The sequence below is a fragment of the Notolabrus celidotus genome, chromosome 22 (genome assembly GCF_009762535.1).
Source record: "Notolabrus celidotus isolate fNotCel1 chromosome 22, fNotCel1.pri, whole genome shotgun sequence".
Lineage (NCBI taxonomy): Eukaryota > Metazoa > Chordata > Actinopteri > Labriformes > Labridae > Notolabrus > Notolabrus celidotus.
Genome location: NC_048293.1, coordinates 5,409,331 through 5,423,559, shown reverse-complemented (window position 1 = coordinate 5,423,559; position 14,229 = coordinate 5,409,331). Strand labels below are relative to the sequence as shown.

Here is a 14,229-nt window from a genome sequence, read left to right as displayed (position 1 = left end):
ACCACACAATGATCAGATTTTCTCTTAGTTTAGCTCCACTGCCGTACCAATAGTTAGCAGGAATGCAGACAACAGATGGTACTAGAGAACTACACAGTTATACAGAGGCTGCACGATACAGATTATGCTGAAACCAATGAGAGTTGTCATGCTGGATGACAGTTCAACTTTTTCCCTCCATAAGATCACAAAAAACAGACTGTCTCATATTCCGGATATCACAGTAAGGGTTTTGTTTTCATTTTTATTGCTAACAGATGTTGTTTTGAGGTATTGTTTACAAGACATATATATTATAGTGAAATATAATACCTTCTGCAGCCATTGAGTCCTTTGAGCGATGGTTTTCAAGCAAAACACATGATGTGCCAATAAAATTAAACACGCAGTTCAAACATGCTGCTGTCATAGATAAGAATTTATTAGTCCTAAAGATGTCATAAATGTACAGCCTCTAATGCTGATCATTGTTAGTCACTCCCATTTTGCTGCCTGGCACATTGGGCAAATTCCAGAAATCACTGTAATTAAATATTAAACTGCACTTGATTTGTTGAAGGTATTTAATCATCACTTGATTGCTTTTGCCTGGGACTTTCTTATTTCCCTCTTGTTAAAGGTAAAAACAGCAGCAGTGTGTGTGTGTGGAGTAATGAGACCAGACACAGCAATAAAACACCCACTAGTTACAGCAATAAAATTATAGAACTCTAATATTTTTAATTAAGTAACTGATTTAAGTGCCTTTTTTCCCCACCACTGTTCATTACTTTAATTCCAAAAGCGGGCACATTTGTGTATCATTACACAACTTCAAAGCTGGAGAGGGATCTGCCTCTGCCCTCCCCTCACTTTGAACCTGCATCTGTTTTGCATTACAGCTCACACTTCTGCAGGTACAAAATGAGAGAAATCTGTCCCTCTGCTTCGAATCAAACGCACCCTCTCAGAGATTTATCGCTGTACACGGTCTCTTGGGGTTGTTTGTTTCATTTCATCTGTACCGTAGTGAAAGACACAGTCATGCCAACTGTTTGTGTGTGTGTGTGTGTGTGTGTGGATCCTGGCAGCTGTTCGTGATCGTGCATGTGTGTGTGTGTGCGTTGGCTGTCAAGGAGTGTGGGGGTTGCAGGTAGAAAGAAAGAGTAGCTAAGGTTCACGTTACTGTCACACTCTGCTTCCTACATGACAAAGAGTGTCTAAGCTTCCCTCCCTTTGTTCTTACCCTCTCCTTTACCCTCCCTTCCCTCCTTTATTTCCCCATCGTGTTCTTCTTCTCATCCCTCCTTGTTCCCTGTCCGAGGTCATTTCTCTCCCACCATTGCTGCTAGTTTCTCCCTCTGTTAGTCCGCTCCTTATCTCCGTCAATTTTGTTCAATTTCTGCCTCACTCCATTCTTCTCTTTATCTACCCGCTCTTCTCCCGAGTCAGTCCATCACTTTGTCTCTGTGCGTCTCTCTCCTCCTTTTTATTTTCCAGCAGACAGACAGCATTTTTTTCCCTGTCATCAGCCTATCTACGTCCACATTTCTTTAAAGCTCTCAGTCAAATACTGAAACGCAAGTGGGCAGCCATTTGTCATTTGTTTTTCGTCTTTTCCCGAAGGCTTTCACATATTCCATCACAAGCTTCAAGTCCCAGAGCTGCCACTCAAACCCCTCTCACACCTACTCAATCACAGACACTCCAGCACATCAAGTTTTAGTTGAGAACACTTTCTATAGGTATGTAAAGATGTTACTGCCTTATTTTGGAAACACAGATTGAGGCGGTAACTGTTTTGCATTCTTATGATCTTTCCTAACTTGAAATTCAACACAGAGTCACTTTTTTGACATCTTTGCATTGGAGCACTGCTTCCTTTTGTGTGCACTAGAAGATATTTCCAAATCATGCACCAGCAAATTGTATTTTTCCGTTGTAATGATGTTCTCTTTCTTCTTCCAATCCTTTGGTTTTCAATTAGTTGTTGCTCGAAATATCATACACATAATTTTCTGTGTGTTTATTTGGGTCGTAGGAAATAGCAGAAAAAGTTCAGTCTCGATGACGTATCAGGTTCACTTCAAACAATAAATTGGATGATTCTAAATGCATGAATTTTCCTCTGATGTGCTTGCTCTGTTTAATTACAGCATGACAAGTGTAAGACACTAAGCTGCGTGCTAATTGGTTGGTTTGACTCCTGCTTTGAAGTTATTGGTTGTTATCATTATCAAAAGCTGTTAGATTACACAGCAGACATTGAATAGAAATTGAAATACAAACCCAACTCCAAACTAGTTGGGAGGTTTTATAAAATGTTGATTAAAACTGATTTTGGTGGTTTGCAAATCATTTAAACCAGGGGTTTCCAAAGTGGGGGTCGGGACCCCCTGGGGTGTCATGAGACACTACTGGGGGGTTGCGAGATGTCTTGTGGACCTTTTTTTATTTTTTTTTATTTAAGTTATCTAAAATGATATATTTTACCAATTACTGAGAAAATATCATCAAAAATAATTGTTAAATTCTAAATGAAACCTTGCAAATACCGTTTTTTCTTTCCATAGTTTGGTCTGGTTTGCCAGATGACTCCTAAGGTTAGGATCAGAGTTAGGATTAATTGCAGTAAATTTACAAGAGCATCAGTAGCAGTAGGTTAATTCTGCTACATAGACCAGCTAAATGAAGTATGAAGAAACATTTAATCACTTCGAGGGCCAGTGGGAGTCACAAGCCTTTGGCACCTATATTTTAAGGGGGTCGCCGAGTGAAACATTTGGCAACCCCTGATTTAAATCATGTATTTAATTGGAAATAGTGCAAAGACAATATATCGAATGTTAAAACTCAATAAAAAGGTCATTGTTTTAAGAAAAATGTATGCTCACTTTGTATTTGATGCTAGCAATACGTTTCAACAACACAATGGAAAATGTGTGTAATGCTAGAAATACACCACGAGGAACACCTCCTAACTAATTAAGGTAATTTGCAACAGGCTAGTAACATCACTTGGTATAAAAAGAGCAACCACGAGAGGGTGAGTCTCTTAGAAGTAAAGATGGGAAGAGGTTCACCACCCTGTAAGAGGCTGTATAAGCACATTCAACAATGTCAGAATAATGTTCCTCAAGGCTGATTTATACTTCTGCGTCGCCCCTACACAGCAGGGGCTGACGCGGACATGAGCCCCACATACTTGTGCGTCGATGTGTCCGTGTCGCGCAGCAATTCTCCTCCGAAACGCCTGAGGGCAGTGTGGTCTCTCTGATAGCCGGTCGCCTGCTTCTGGTCCTGCTACGATCTCTGTTTACTTTTCCACATCGATTCAGAGCGTGTTATGTTAATCTACAGCTGATACATGTTGTTGTTTATCATACAGACATGATTACATGAAGAATAGAGAGGAGGAGATGAAATACACGGCCGATGTGTGGCCGATGTCCGGGATCCCGGAAGTGCTGTGAATGCGGGAAAGACAAAGCCGTCGAGCGGACCAATCACAGAGCTTGCGGTCCGCGTCGGTTCTACGCGTAGTTACATTTTGGAGGAGGTGCACGTCAGCTACGTGCGTAGGCCTCTGCGTAGGTACGGGAGCTACGCGGACCTACGGCGTAGGCTATGTCGTCGATTCGACGCAGAAGTATAAATCAGCCTTTAGCGTAAAATTGCTAAGAATTTGAGGATTTCATCATCTACAGCAGGGGTGTCCAAAGTACGGCCCGGGGGCCAATTGCGGCACAAGGTCCATTTATTTATGGCCCCAAGCTTCCATATTAAAATGTGTTAATTATAGCATGAATCACATTCTGAATCATCTGTACATTTGTAGTTTCTTTCAAGTGCACACACAAAACTAAAGTTAATCCAGAAACATCTCAAAAAGCTTCATATGGACAACTTGTATAAAGGGAAAGCTCTGAGAATTCTGCAAGTCGGCAATAAAGAAGAAATACAAGAACTCTTAAAGTTGACAGGTTTTCAAATTAATGTTTTTATCATGATGTGAAAATGTGACTGATGAACACTAAAAGTTCAGAAGACACAAAAGAGGACACAAGACAAGATCAAAATTATGAAATTGTGCAGAAAATTTGGTGCATAAAACTAAACTTAACAGAATTCAGGAAAATAATTATTTTGTTCTTAAAATCATTTCTGCTGGTCAGAAAAGTCTTAAAAACAACATGAAAAAGAAGTGTGATGAAATCCAGATCGTGATCCTGCCATAGAAAAATAATGATACAAAATTTTCTCACACTGCCTGACCATTTTCCTCCAGAAGATAAAGTTTGCTAATGTATACGTTAGGGGTGACCCCAAATAGTCGAATATTGGACGATTCGTTGTAACGAGCCTTAGTCGACTGTCAATCTCATAGTCGAATATTTGCATATGAAATGTGGATCATTCCATTCAAACCATGGGGGTGATCAATGTCTAATTTTACATTATTTTCCTGTTTCCCGTAAAAATAGTGTCTCATTTATCCTATTTTGATATAAATATAAACTTATTTAATGTAATTCTGAGAACAGCTCTTGAAGTGTTAAATCTCCTTAAAGTGGTAATTAAATCTCCCCTGGTAATTAAAGGTGGACTCTCCCATTTAGCGGGGACCTGTGGAGCAGACGTACCTCAGCTGGCCTTTAAATCTTTTTACGTTCATAGTTTCTCAAAATGTCAGAAAATAAAACTTCAGTTGATTCTAAAAATAGTGATGAAGATGAGGAGCAGCTTCATGAAGAGGGCTGTCAGATCAAGGATTACCGGACCACACAAAAACTGTACGGGGCCAAAAGAACAAGGAGGGATACCCAAAGCTGTCTGAAGCCTCAAAAACAATCCACAGCATCCCATCCACCTCTACACCATCAGAGAGGATATTCTCAAAGACAGGATTTACAGTCAACAAAGACAGGAGCGCACTTCTACACATGATGGTTTTCCTCGTGTACAATTTGAAAAGACTCAAGCGGAAGAAGACGTGATGAAAGACTGTTTTAAAAGGTTCTGTTAAGAGATTCAAAAACCCTTTAGCTGGTTCAGGTTTGATTTTGAACATTATACAAATGTTTAGTCTTAAGTTGGACAAACTACCCTCTGCAGCGCTGCTCTCCGCTGTGTGAACACTGTTTAAATATCTCCTGATTCCTTATTCTATAGTGGAGCGTTGTTCCATGTTTAACGGATGGTGGCTTTATTTGAGTTTTCTCTCCTTCATCACCTCGTTGTTTTTGCAATATAGATTTAAAAAATCTAATTTTTCTACTTATAATATTCTGTTGTCCCTTTTACTTTAAGCTACGAGTCTCTTAATTGTAAAGGGTTATGTGTAATATTGTCATGCGGTCACCATCATGCAGACTTTGGGTCAATAAGGAAAAACAACAAACATTCCACTATTCGTCGACTATGGGCAAAATCTGATGAATCAGATTCCACTAAGCAAATCCTTAGTCGGGCTCACCCCTAGTATACGTGGCTTGTGGAGAACTGAGGACTACCTAGTTACTGATTTATTGAGAAAAAAATTCAAATAATTGTTATCAAATGGAGATTTCATATATAACTTTTATGATTCCTAAGTCTCGGTAGGAGTCACTGGCCCTGAGGCATTCTGACAACATCAAAAGTGGCCCTCTTTGAAAAAAGTTTGGACACCACTGATCTACAGCAAGGGTTCCCAAACTTTTTGGCCCACGATCCCCAAAACCCTAACTCTGACCCTATCCTTTGGAGTCATCTAAAGAAAGGCAGAAAACTAATGAAAAATAAAGGAATTTGCAAGGTTTTATTTCTAAATGAATTACTTTAAAAAATACATATTTACAGTAATGGCAAGATAATACATAATATTAGAAAAAAGATTCAGAGAATCTGGAGAAACTTTGTGGATAATGGACAAGGCTCAAAACTAAAACAAAGAGACTGTGATCTTCTGGCCCTCAGGAGGCCCGTCATTAAAAACAGACATGACTCTGTAGTTGAACTCACTGCATGGGCTCAAAATCACGCCCCAAAACCATTTTCTGTGCACACATTTTGAAAACAGGTAACCATATATAAACTGTCCTATGGTCTTAAGAATCAAAATTTGACATTCTCTCTGAAAATCATGGACACCCCGTCCTCCCCTCTGAAGAGGAGAGGGAACACCTGGCTTGAAATCAATGCACAGTTCAAAAGCCAACATCTGTGATGGCATGATACCATAACCTTTCAGCATATTGTACATCAAGTGCTATGGGACCAAACTACATTTCTGCACATCCATTTGGCTCAGCTCTTAGCCCATGACAGCAGTCATTGGCTGAAATCTAGCCCATGATGGTTGACCTTGGACAACTTGAGTCTGTTTCAAAAAGAAGAGAAGAAGAAGGCATCCCTATAGGATGTTGTTCAAAATGCTGATGCACACAGTAAAAAACAAGTCAATATCCAGAGATCGCAAGACGATGATACCATGATTGCATCAGCCTTGAGATTGAATCCTGAGGTTGCCGTTGCTTTAAAAGCTCAGGTAATGTCTTCTTATTTTCTTTTTGTCTGACCAACGGGCACTTTACTTTTATTTGGATGGAGAAATTAAAAAATTCCCGACATTCAGAAACCCAGAACTCAGAAAAGATTGTGCATAAAATATGACGTCAGTGATTTATTGCTTTTCACAATGCTTGTTTGTTGCAATTTTTCTTAACATTCAGCTTACAATAACATGACTCACTCTGACCACTGCATTCTGTTTGGCATATTTTTAAATAAAAGCTTATCTAGCTTTGGAATGAAACTCTTTTTTTTTTTCATTTCCACACATACACACTCAGACAAAGGCGTCTGGACATCACAGTCTCACCCCAACAACCAAATCTTGTGCCAGCCTCATTTGATCTTCAGATGCGCTGTGTCCTGCTTGACTGAGCTTGTGTAGACCACTTATGCACACAGAGACACACACATATACACGCATACAAACAAGCAGCGAGTGGCTGAACGTTCAGTGGCAATATTATTAATGGGGTGTGTCTAGGCTGTCGTAAACATCTCCCAGCAGCACTCGGAGGAAACGGGGCGCGCAGCGACACCCCCGTGTCTCTCTCCACTTAAGTAGCCTGAAGATTTCAGCAGAGCACCTTGCCTGCAGCGACTCCACAGTCCCAATTCCTCCATCTCTCTGTATCTCCTGACCACAAACCACTCTATAAATCCTGCTGGCATCCTCATATGGACCAAATAACACTTCCTCTCTTCCTTTCCTCTTCTCTCTATCTGTCCTTTCTCCTCCTCCTCCTCCCTCACTCCATCTGCTTGGGGTGAAGGTTTGTCTTGATTAGGGGACTCTGTTGGCTGGCTCTTTTATCACTCGCTGTGCAGAAAGGCGCAAACTGGCAGTGGGCAAATGAAAGCCCTCTATCTCCTTCTTGTGCTCAACTCCCACCTCGCTGGCCCCCTCCTTGCTGGCCCTCCCCTTCTTTACCTTTGTTGTTCTTTCCCGTTCTTACTTTTTCATCTTACATGCACTTTCCCTTTTTTTTTCCTCCACCCAATCTCATCCCCGCTGTCTGTGTTTTTACTCTCCTACATTTCCTGTCTGTGCAATTTCCTGATTCCTCATCCTCTATCATTCAGACTTATTGAGTTATTCACTCCAATCCCATCCCTCCTCACACAGACTGTGGGGGTGAATCGCTACCAAAGAGAGCTGGATTCCTCCCCTGCCTCTTCATGTAGACAATGAATCAAGTAGTCATCAAACTGACCCACTCTACATACCAATGAGACCTTCTTTCTCATCCTCAAAATCCTGCGTAATGCCACAGCGATGCCTCCTGGCTCTTTTTTTCTCATGCAGCAAAGAAAGCAGCAGATAACCTCCAGTGAGCAAGAGTTGCACAGTGAGTAGGGAATGTGGGAGTAGGGTCTTTCCGAGGCTATGCTTTGACTGACAGAGAAATAGTATCAAAGTTAGTGTTTGTTCCCGTGAGGCCTTACTAGTATCTGTTTACTGTCTCCGCATCTTTGTTTCCCTGTCCCAGTGATGGGAGGAGAGAAGAAAGGCTCAACTGAAAACAAATACACAAGCACACACATTAACCATATTAACATGGCACCAATTTTCCATGGACATCACGCCTGAGGTTGGTATCTGTAGTATTGTCATAATATGGCAATTTCACTGCTTATAAGTTATTAGCAGCTGAAAAGACAAAAGCTAGTGAAGAATGAAGGGCTCTCTGGACACATTTCAGGGTAAAAAGATACATTTAGCATCCATTTGTTATTGTTGAACAACAGCTAATGCTAGCAACAACCACATTATGTTAGCAAAAACATTTAACTCTAGCTAATATTGAGTTACCTAGGAGTTTAAGTCTGCTAATATTACATTAGCGAGGAATTTATGACTTTTTGTGTAGTATAAGACTACCAAATAGCAACATTAGTCGACATCCACTTCCTAGCTATGTGTTGCGTTAGCTTGTAAGTCACAAACTACTAAGATTAAAATAGCTGTAATTTTGAGGGTCTTTCAGATCAAAACAACACAAAGCCTACAGGGCTCTCAAGTCTGTGTGAGACACGCATTTCAACCCGTTCACATGCTCACACGCCACACTTTGTATTTCTCATGCAGAATAATTACTGGGACAACGCCAACCAAGTTGCGCCGCTTTTCTTTAAACTGTGGAGCAGGTAGCAATCAAGTGGGTTTCCCTCAGAGTTCAGAATGAGCTTGCCACGCACCAGCTAATCAAAAATGAATAAAATATAGCTACCCAACAGCCAATCAAAAAATAGCTAGGGATGCACTGATCCTACTTTTTAGGTCTTGTTACCGATATCGATACCTGGGCTTTGGTATCTGCAGATACTGATCCTGGTATTGATGTAACAATCTCTATTCCTTAATGTGAGGATAGAATCATGTTTTGGCAACTTCAGGCTTTTCTGACTTGATGGTAAACTGTACCTGGGCTCCATGTGCTGAACCAGAGGCAGGAATCCCTTCATTTCAAGGATCAGGAACAATTAAATAAAATAACTTGTCTGTTTTTTCACACTTTGAATCCATTTATAGAAGGTTTCTTGCTTCCTTGCAGTTGGCTACAGCTCACATAACCTTCTTCCTTTGGGCTCCCATTATATTTTTAAGCACAACTGCCATCCGTTGAAACATTACCGCTGCACTTGTTGTTAACAAAAGAAGCGTGACATGCACCTAGACTGTAGAGCTCTGTAGTTATCCTCCATCATGCTCCACCAGGCAAAAATGCACAGACCAGCCGACGCTTATGACGTAGGAGACACACAAAGCATCTCATAACTGAGATGAATAGATCTGCCATATGGATCGGCACTATATATTGTCCCTTTGTCACTGATATCTGATCTAGCTTTTTGAGTCCGATCTAGCCGATATCCGATACCAGGATCGGATCGGTGCATCCCTAAAAATAGCATCACTGTATCCGGGTAGAACAACGCAACAACGTTACGTTTCAAAGAAAGGGATGCACATGCGCAATGTAGACTGACCGCAGATTAGAAGACGCGGCCTGTCTGCCGGAAAATTTGATGGTTTTCTGACCATCAGGGTAAAACAACATATATTGTAACTGACCAATATTCTCACATTAAACCATATTACATTAGCTAAAGGATTGAATCCCTGCAAAACCTGCATTTGCTTGGTGCAAATTTAGCTTGCGTTAAATAAGCTAAGGAATACATTTTTTTTGTTTTGTTTTATTTTTTGGGAATGGTGTAACAATACCAAACACCAATAAAGGTATTTTTCTTCTTCCTAGCTAATGGTAATAGCTATTTTAGGTCAGGATAACATTAACTGATGTCACACTGTGGCTAGTGAGTTACCATATATGTCGATAACTCAGTAGCTCCCTCATATCTGTCATACTTAGCTCCGAGCAGTCTCTCCTGGTTGAGTGATTATATTTCTTTGTTTACATTATTCATCATTTTTATTATATTGTTTTTTTTGTCTGCCATCAGCATTATTCATTTGATCTTGCTCAGTGTTTCATTTGCCTGTTTGTGAAGCACTTTGGTCAGCTAACTTTGTTTTAAATGTACTAAAGCAATAAATGTGACTTGACTTGACTTGCATTTTTAACTTGAAACACAGCCAGATTTCCCTCCTGATTTTCACTGTCCATTGTCTGTTCAGTGTCTTATGAATTAAGAAGCAGTGAAATGTAATGGACTGTCGGATGCCCTAAATTTATTCGACTTACAACCTGGAACACAGCAGAGTGACATTATAACAGCATTTGAGCTTCCCATCCTGAGCAGGAAGCCTGACGACAATAGCCTGGGTTTGATTATGGTCCATAAGCATGTAATATGCATGCACAGAGATGTGTGAAACAGACAGAACTGAGCACGCACAGTAATTCCATACTTGTAAAATCACGGATATGACACAACCGAGTTTCTTCTAGAGGTTAAATGCTTGATACATCCAATAAATGTGGTATGCCAGGGAGAATTTACTTCAAAGTCACCTTCAGAAGGCGTGTACGAGTACATGACATGCGACTAGAATACAGTGAAACCTGCAGTTACGGCGTCTGGAGCCTGATTTTAACTCAGTAAGAGTCAGCACCGGGCTTTTAGGTGCTAAGAAATAATTTATTTTGACAGGTCGTCAGCAGCCTTTATTTCTAAAAATGACATGATTTACTCTTGTTCTGCAAAAAGTCCCTCTTCTCATATATTTATTTATGTGAGTTTGAAGCATAGACATATCACTTAAGGAACTATTTTTACTACTACTATTGCTGCTCGAACTAGTCATAATAATGCATAAGGCTTTTTCCCCCATTGTTCTTATCGTCATTGTCAGACGTAAGAAGAGAGGAGGCAAGGATGATAAAAATCCTTCCTGTGTTAGTCTGAAGGGAAAGCAGTTTCCTTCCAGAGCAGCATCAGAACACACACAGGAGCCCGACCACCAGTGCTTTCACACATGTGAAAAATAAGCCCTCTTATTATCGCAGCATCTTTCCAGAACTTGAAATATAATAACCCCCTGTGTGGACCATTAGCTGTTCTTTTAGCTGTGAGTGGATCCATCCACATGCTTCATGACTGCTGCAGTCAGTTTGACCTGTAAGCATTGAGTCCAAATTGTTCTGACTTGGCATTGTTGTTAATAATAGATGGTTGAGAACTTTTTACCCTGCAGCGTTGTAAGTTCACCAAGTGAATCACTGTGTTATTCTGTCAGTCATGGAGCGGACTACAGTATCTGATCTAGTTGCTGAGTATGCTTCTTTCTTATGAATGTGTGCTGCCGTACTTGCTCAAAGGTAGATAGAGGATGTCATGTGTGCACAGGTAGAGAACAAAAGAGTGTTTGAGTCCACGCACAAGGCTGAGTGGATGTGTGCAAGTCAGGCTTTTGTCTGTGTGAGTACCTTGTCCCATTATTTATTGTCAGGGACAACACACATTAATCAACATCACTGTAAATGTGCCACATTTAGCCAAAAGGCTAACAGCTGTTGTTTTTTTGGTGTGCTATGGGGATAAATCTGTTTATACACTCACATTGTGTGGACTCACCTGACATCTGGGGACAAAAATGAAGTCCCCACAAGGTCTTTATATTTTAAGATATTTAGAGTTGGTTGTTGGGTTAAGAATGCAACTTTTATAAAGTTAATTACATATTCCACTCAAGACTGTCTTTTACTGTTTACTTGCTGCCATATCTAATGCTGTCCTTTCTATTTATATCTGAATCTGTTTTATGTTTTAATACTATTGCAGAAATACTACTACACCACAAATTTCCAACAAGGGGACTTGAGAGTTTATGTCGTCCTTTTACTCTGAAAACCTCTTTTATTGCCCTTTTAATTTTTATTTTTTTATTAACTTCTCCATTTTAATTTTTATTTATTTATTTGTATCTATTTGCCCTGAAAAACCTCTCAACAATGATTTACTGGTCTATTGTCACACCACTCCATACTGTTTAATTGATGTGTATTTCTTTTAACCTCTTGCGTTGCATTTTGTTTTGCATTGTTAAAATGTTCTCCTCCCTGTCAGTCAAATTGTTTACTCTGCTATTTGAACTACACTTTCTATGTCAAAGCACTTTGTAAACATTTGTTTTTAAAGGTGCTATATAAATAAAGTTATTATTATTATTATTATTATTATTATTATTATTATTATTATTATCATTATCCCTTCGTATGGCATTAATTAAGGTATCATGTTGTTGAGCATGTGCAGAACTCAACTCTGGGATAAATTTCCACGAAGGGGATGATTAACAATCTATGAATTGTATTGCAGCATATCATACCGTATCCACATGTTCTTGTTTTGCAATAACAACAAAAAAATGAACTTTACCTAAAAGGAATTATTGTTAAGCAACACTTTGATCAAGGACAAATTTCTCCAAGGCTAAAATTAAGTGTATCGGACTGAATCATATCACAATGTATCCTATGGTGTAACATACCGTTTCATATCGTATCGTATAATACTATATTGTGTTGAATTCAATCATATTGTAGCATATGGTGCCATATCATATAGCATCGTATAATCTCATATCATATCATATAGCATACTGAACTGACAATACCATATAGTATTGTAGCATATTGTATTGTTTTGGTCTGTGTAGCATTGTGTTGTATTGAATTGTACGATTTTGTATCTACATGATAATGCTTCTCTGTATTTAATACAATTAAATGTAATATAAAGTTATCAGTTAACTACTTGGCATTAATAACCATATTCTGATTCTGATTGGAGTTTACGTAGAGGGTTATGTAGCAGTTGGTGATTTTGGTTAAAGTTAAGTTGTTAACACATATTTGATTCATATGGGACATTCAAAAGACTAAGAGTGTAACAAGGTGCCTTACAGAGGTGAAAGAAGAGGAACACAACAGACAGAATCAGCAGTACATAGAAAATCCAAGACCTACAAAATATGAAGCTAGAAGAAAAATGAGGCACAGCAGATGAATACCTCTGGGGAATGGCTGTAAGTCAATACAGGGTCTTCACATGTGATACAACAAGTGTGTCTTATGTGTGTGTGTGTGTGCACCTTCAATGGCGAATGGCTTCCCCACAGTGAGCAGCTTGCAGTCTGCATCGATAGAGACCTCAAAGTCCAACAGGGCTTTGTCCATGATGAAGGCATCCAGGGTAGGAGGATCTGTCCTTCACCACCGACACACACACACAAACACACAAACCACCAGAGAGAGAGAAAGAGAGGAAGAGAGAGAGAGAAACATTAATTGAAGACAGCAAACCTCAAACTTTGGAAACCCTGTAAATCAGATTAACTTCCCAAACTTACTCACACTCCTCTGACCTGTGCAGGAACCCTGTATTTAGGGCTGTCGTCCCACTTTGTCATTTATACAGAGGATGAGATTAACTGCATTCTAATACACCGTGTAAACACATACATCATTACCTAAACTAACAGCCTCTGTGGGGGACTGATAAGGCTTTAAACACACTACTGAAGACTCTCCTACTCCGGCAATATCGATCCAATTGACCCTAATTGACCCCTAATTATGGAGCGTTCCTCTGTCGCCGGCCTTGGCTGGCAGGAGATAAGTCACAGGATAGGATGCAAAACAGGCTGCATTTTAATCATAAACTTACACACTAAAAATGAAAAGTAAATACACATTTTCCCAAACACACACCCAGACAGCTAAATGAATGCACCACCTCTTCATTTCCCAAACATATTTGCACCCACATCCACACACACACGCACCAATTAAATGGCAGACGAAGCTTAAATTGTGTCGTATTGGAAAAAGCATGCATGCACACACGCACAGCCTGATGGAAAAAGTGGAGCAGGCTGATCAAATTACCTGCAACTTGTTATTATTCAGGATGTTTACTGCAAAACAAACAAAAGAGGTTGACTTTACAAAGTCTTTGCTGTGCTGGCAAAGCAGAAAAGTGTGTTTTTCCTCTGCCTAGACCTGTCAAACACAAGACAGGGGGAGAAGAGAGAGGATAGAGACTTCTTTCGGGAGTTAAGAGGGGCGGAAGTTATCCAACGCCTGGTCTTGGGAATGAAGTAATGTGTGTGTGTGCATGTGGCATTAGAGTGTTAAAATGTGGCTCTAAGTTGTAAGCCTGTGTGTATATACATCCTTTCAGGCTATACGTTAGTCTTCATGTGTAGCCCTCAGCACTCTGTCTCTC

The 14,229-nt window shown here is 39.9% G+C and overlaps 1 protein-coding gene across 1 annotated transcript in view; it reads right to left on the bottom strand.

The window, feature by feature from the left end:
- Positions 1 to 14,229, bottom strand: part of LOC117806424 (glutamate receptor ionotropic, NMDA 3B-like) — a 116,672-nt gene that overhangs the window by 17,787 nt on the left and 84,656 nt on the right. The window contains exon 8 of the mRNA XM_034675365.1: positions 13,094 to 13,209. Within this exon, the coding sequence (XP_034531256.1) occupies positions 13,094 to 13,209 (116 nt within the window). The remainder of the gene's footprint in view (positions 1 to 13,093; positions 13,210 to 14,229) is intronic.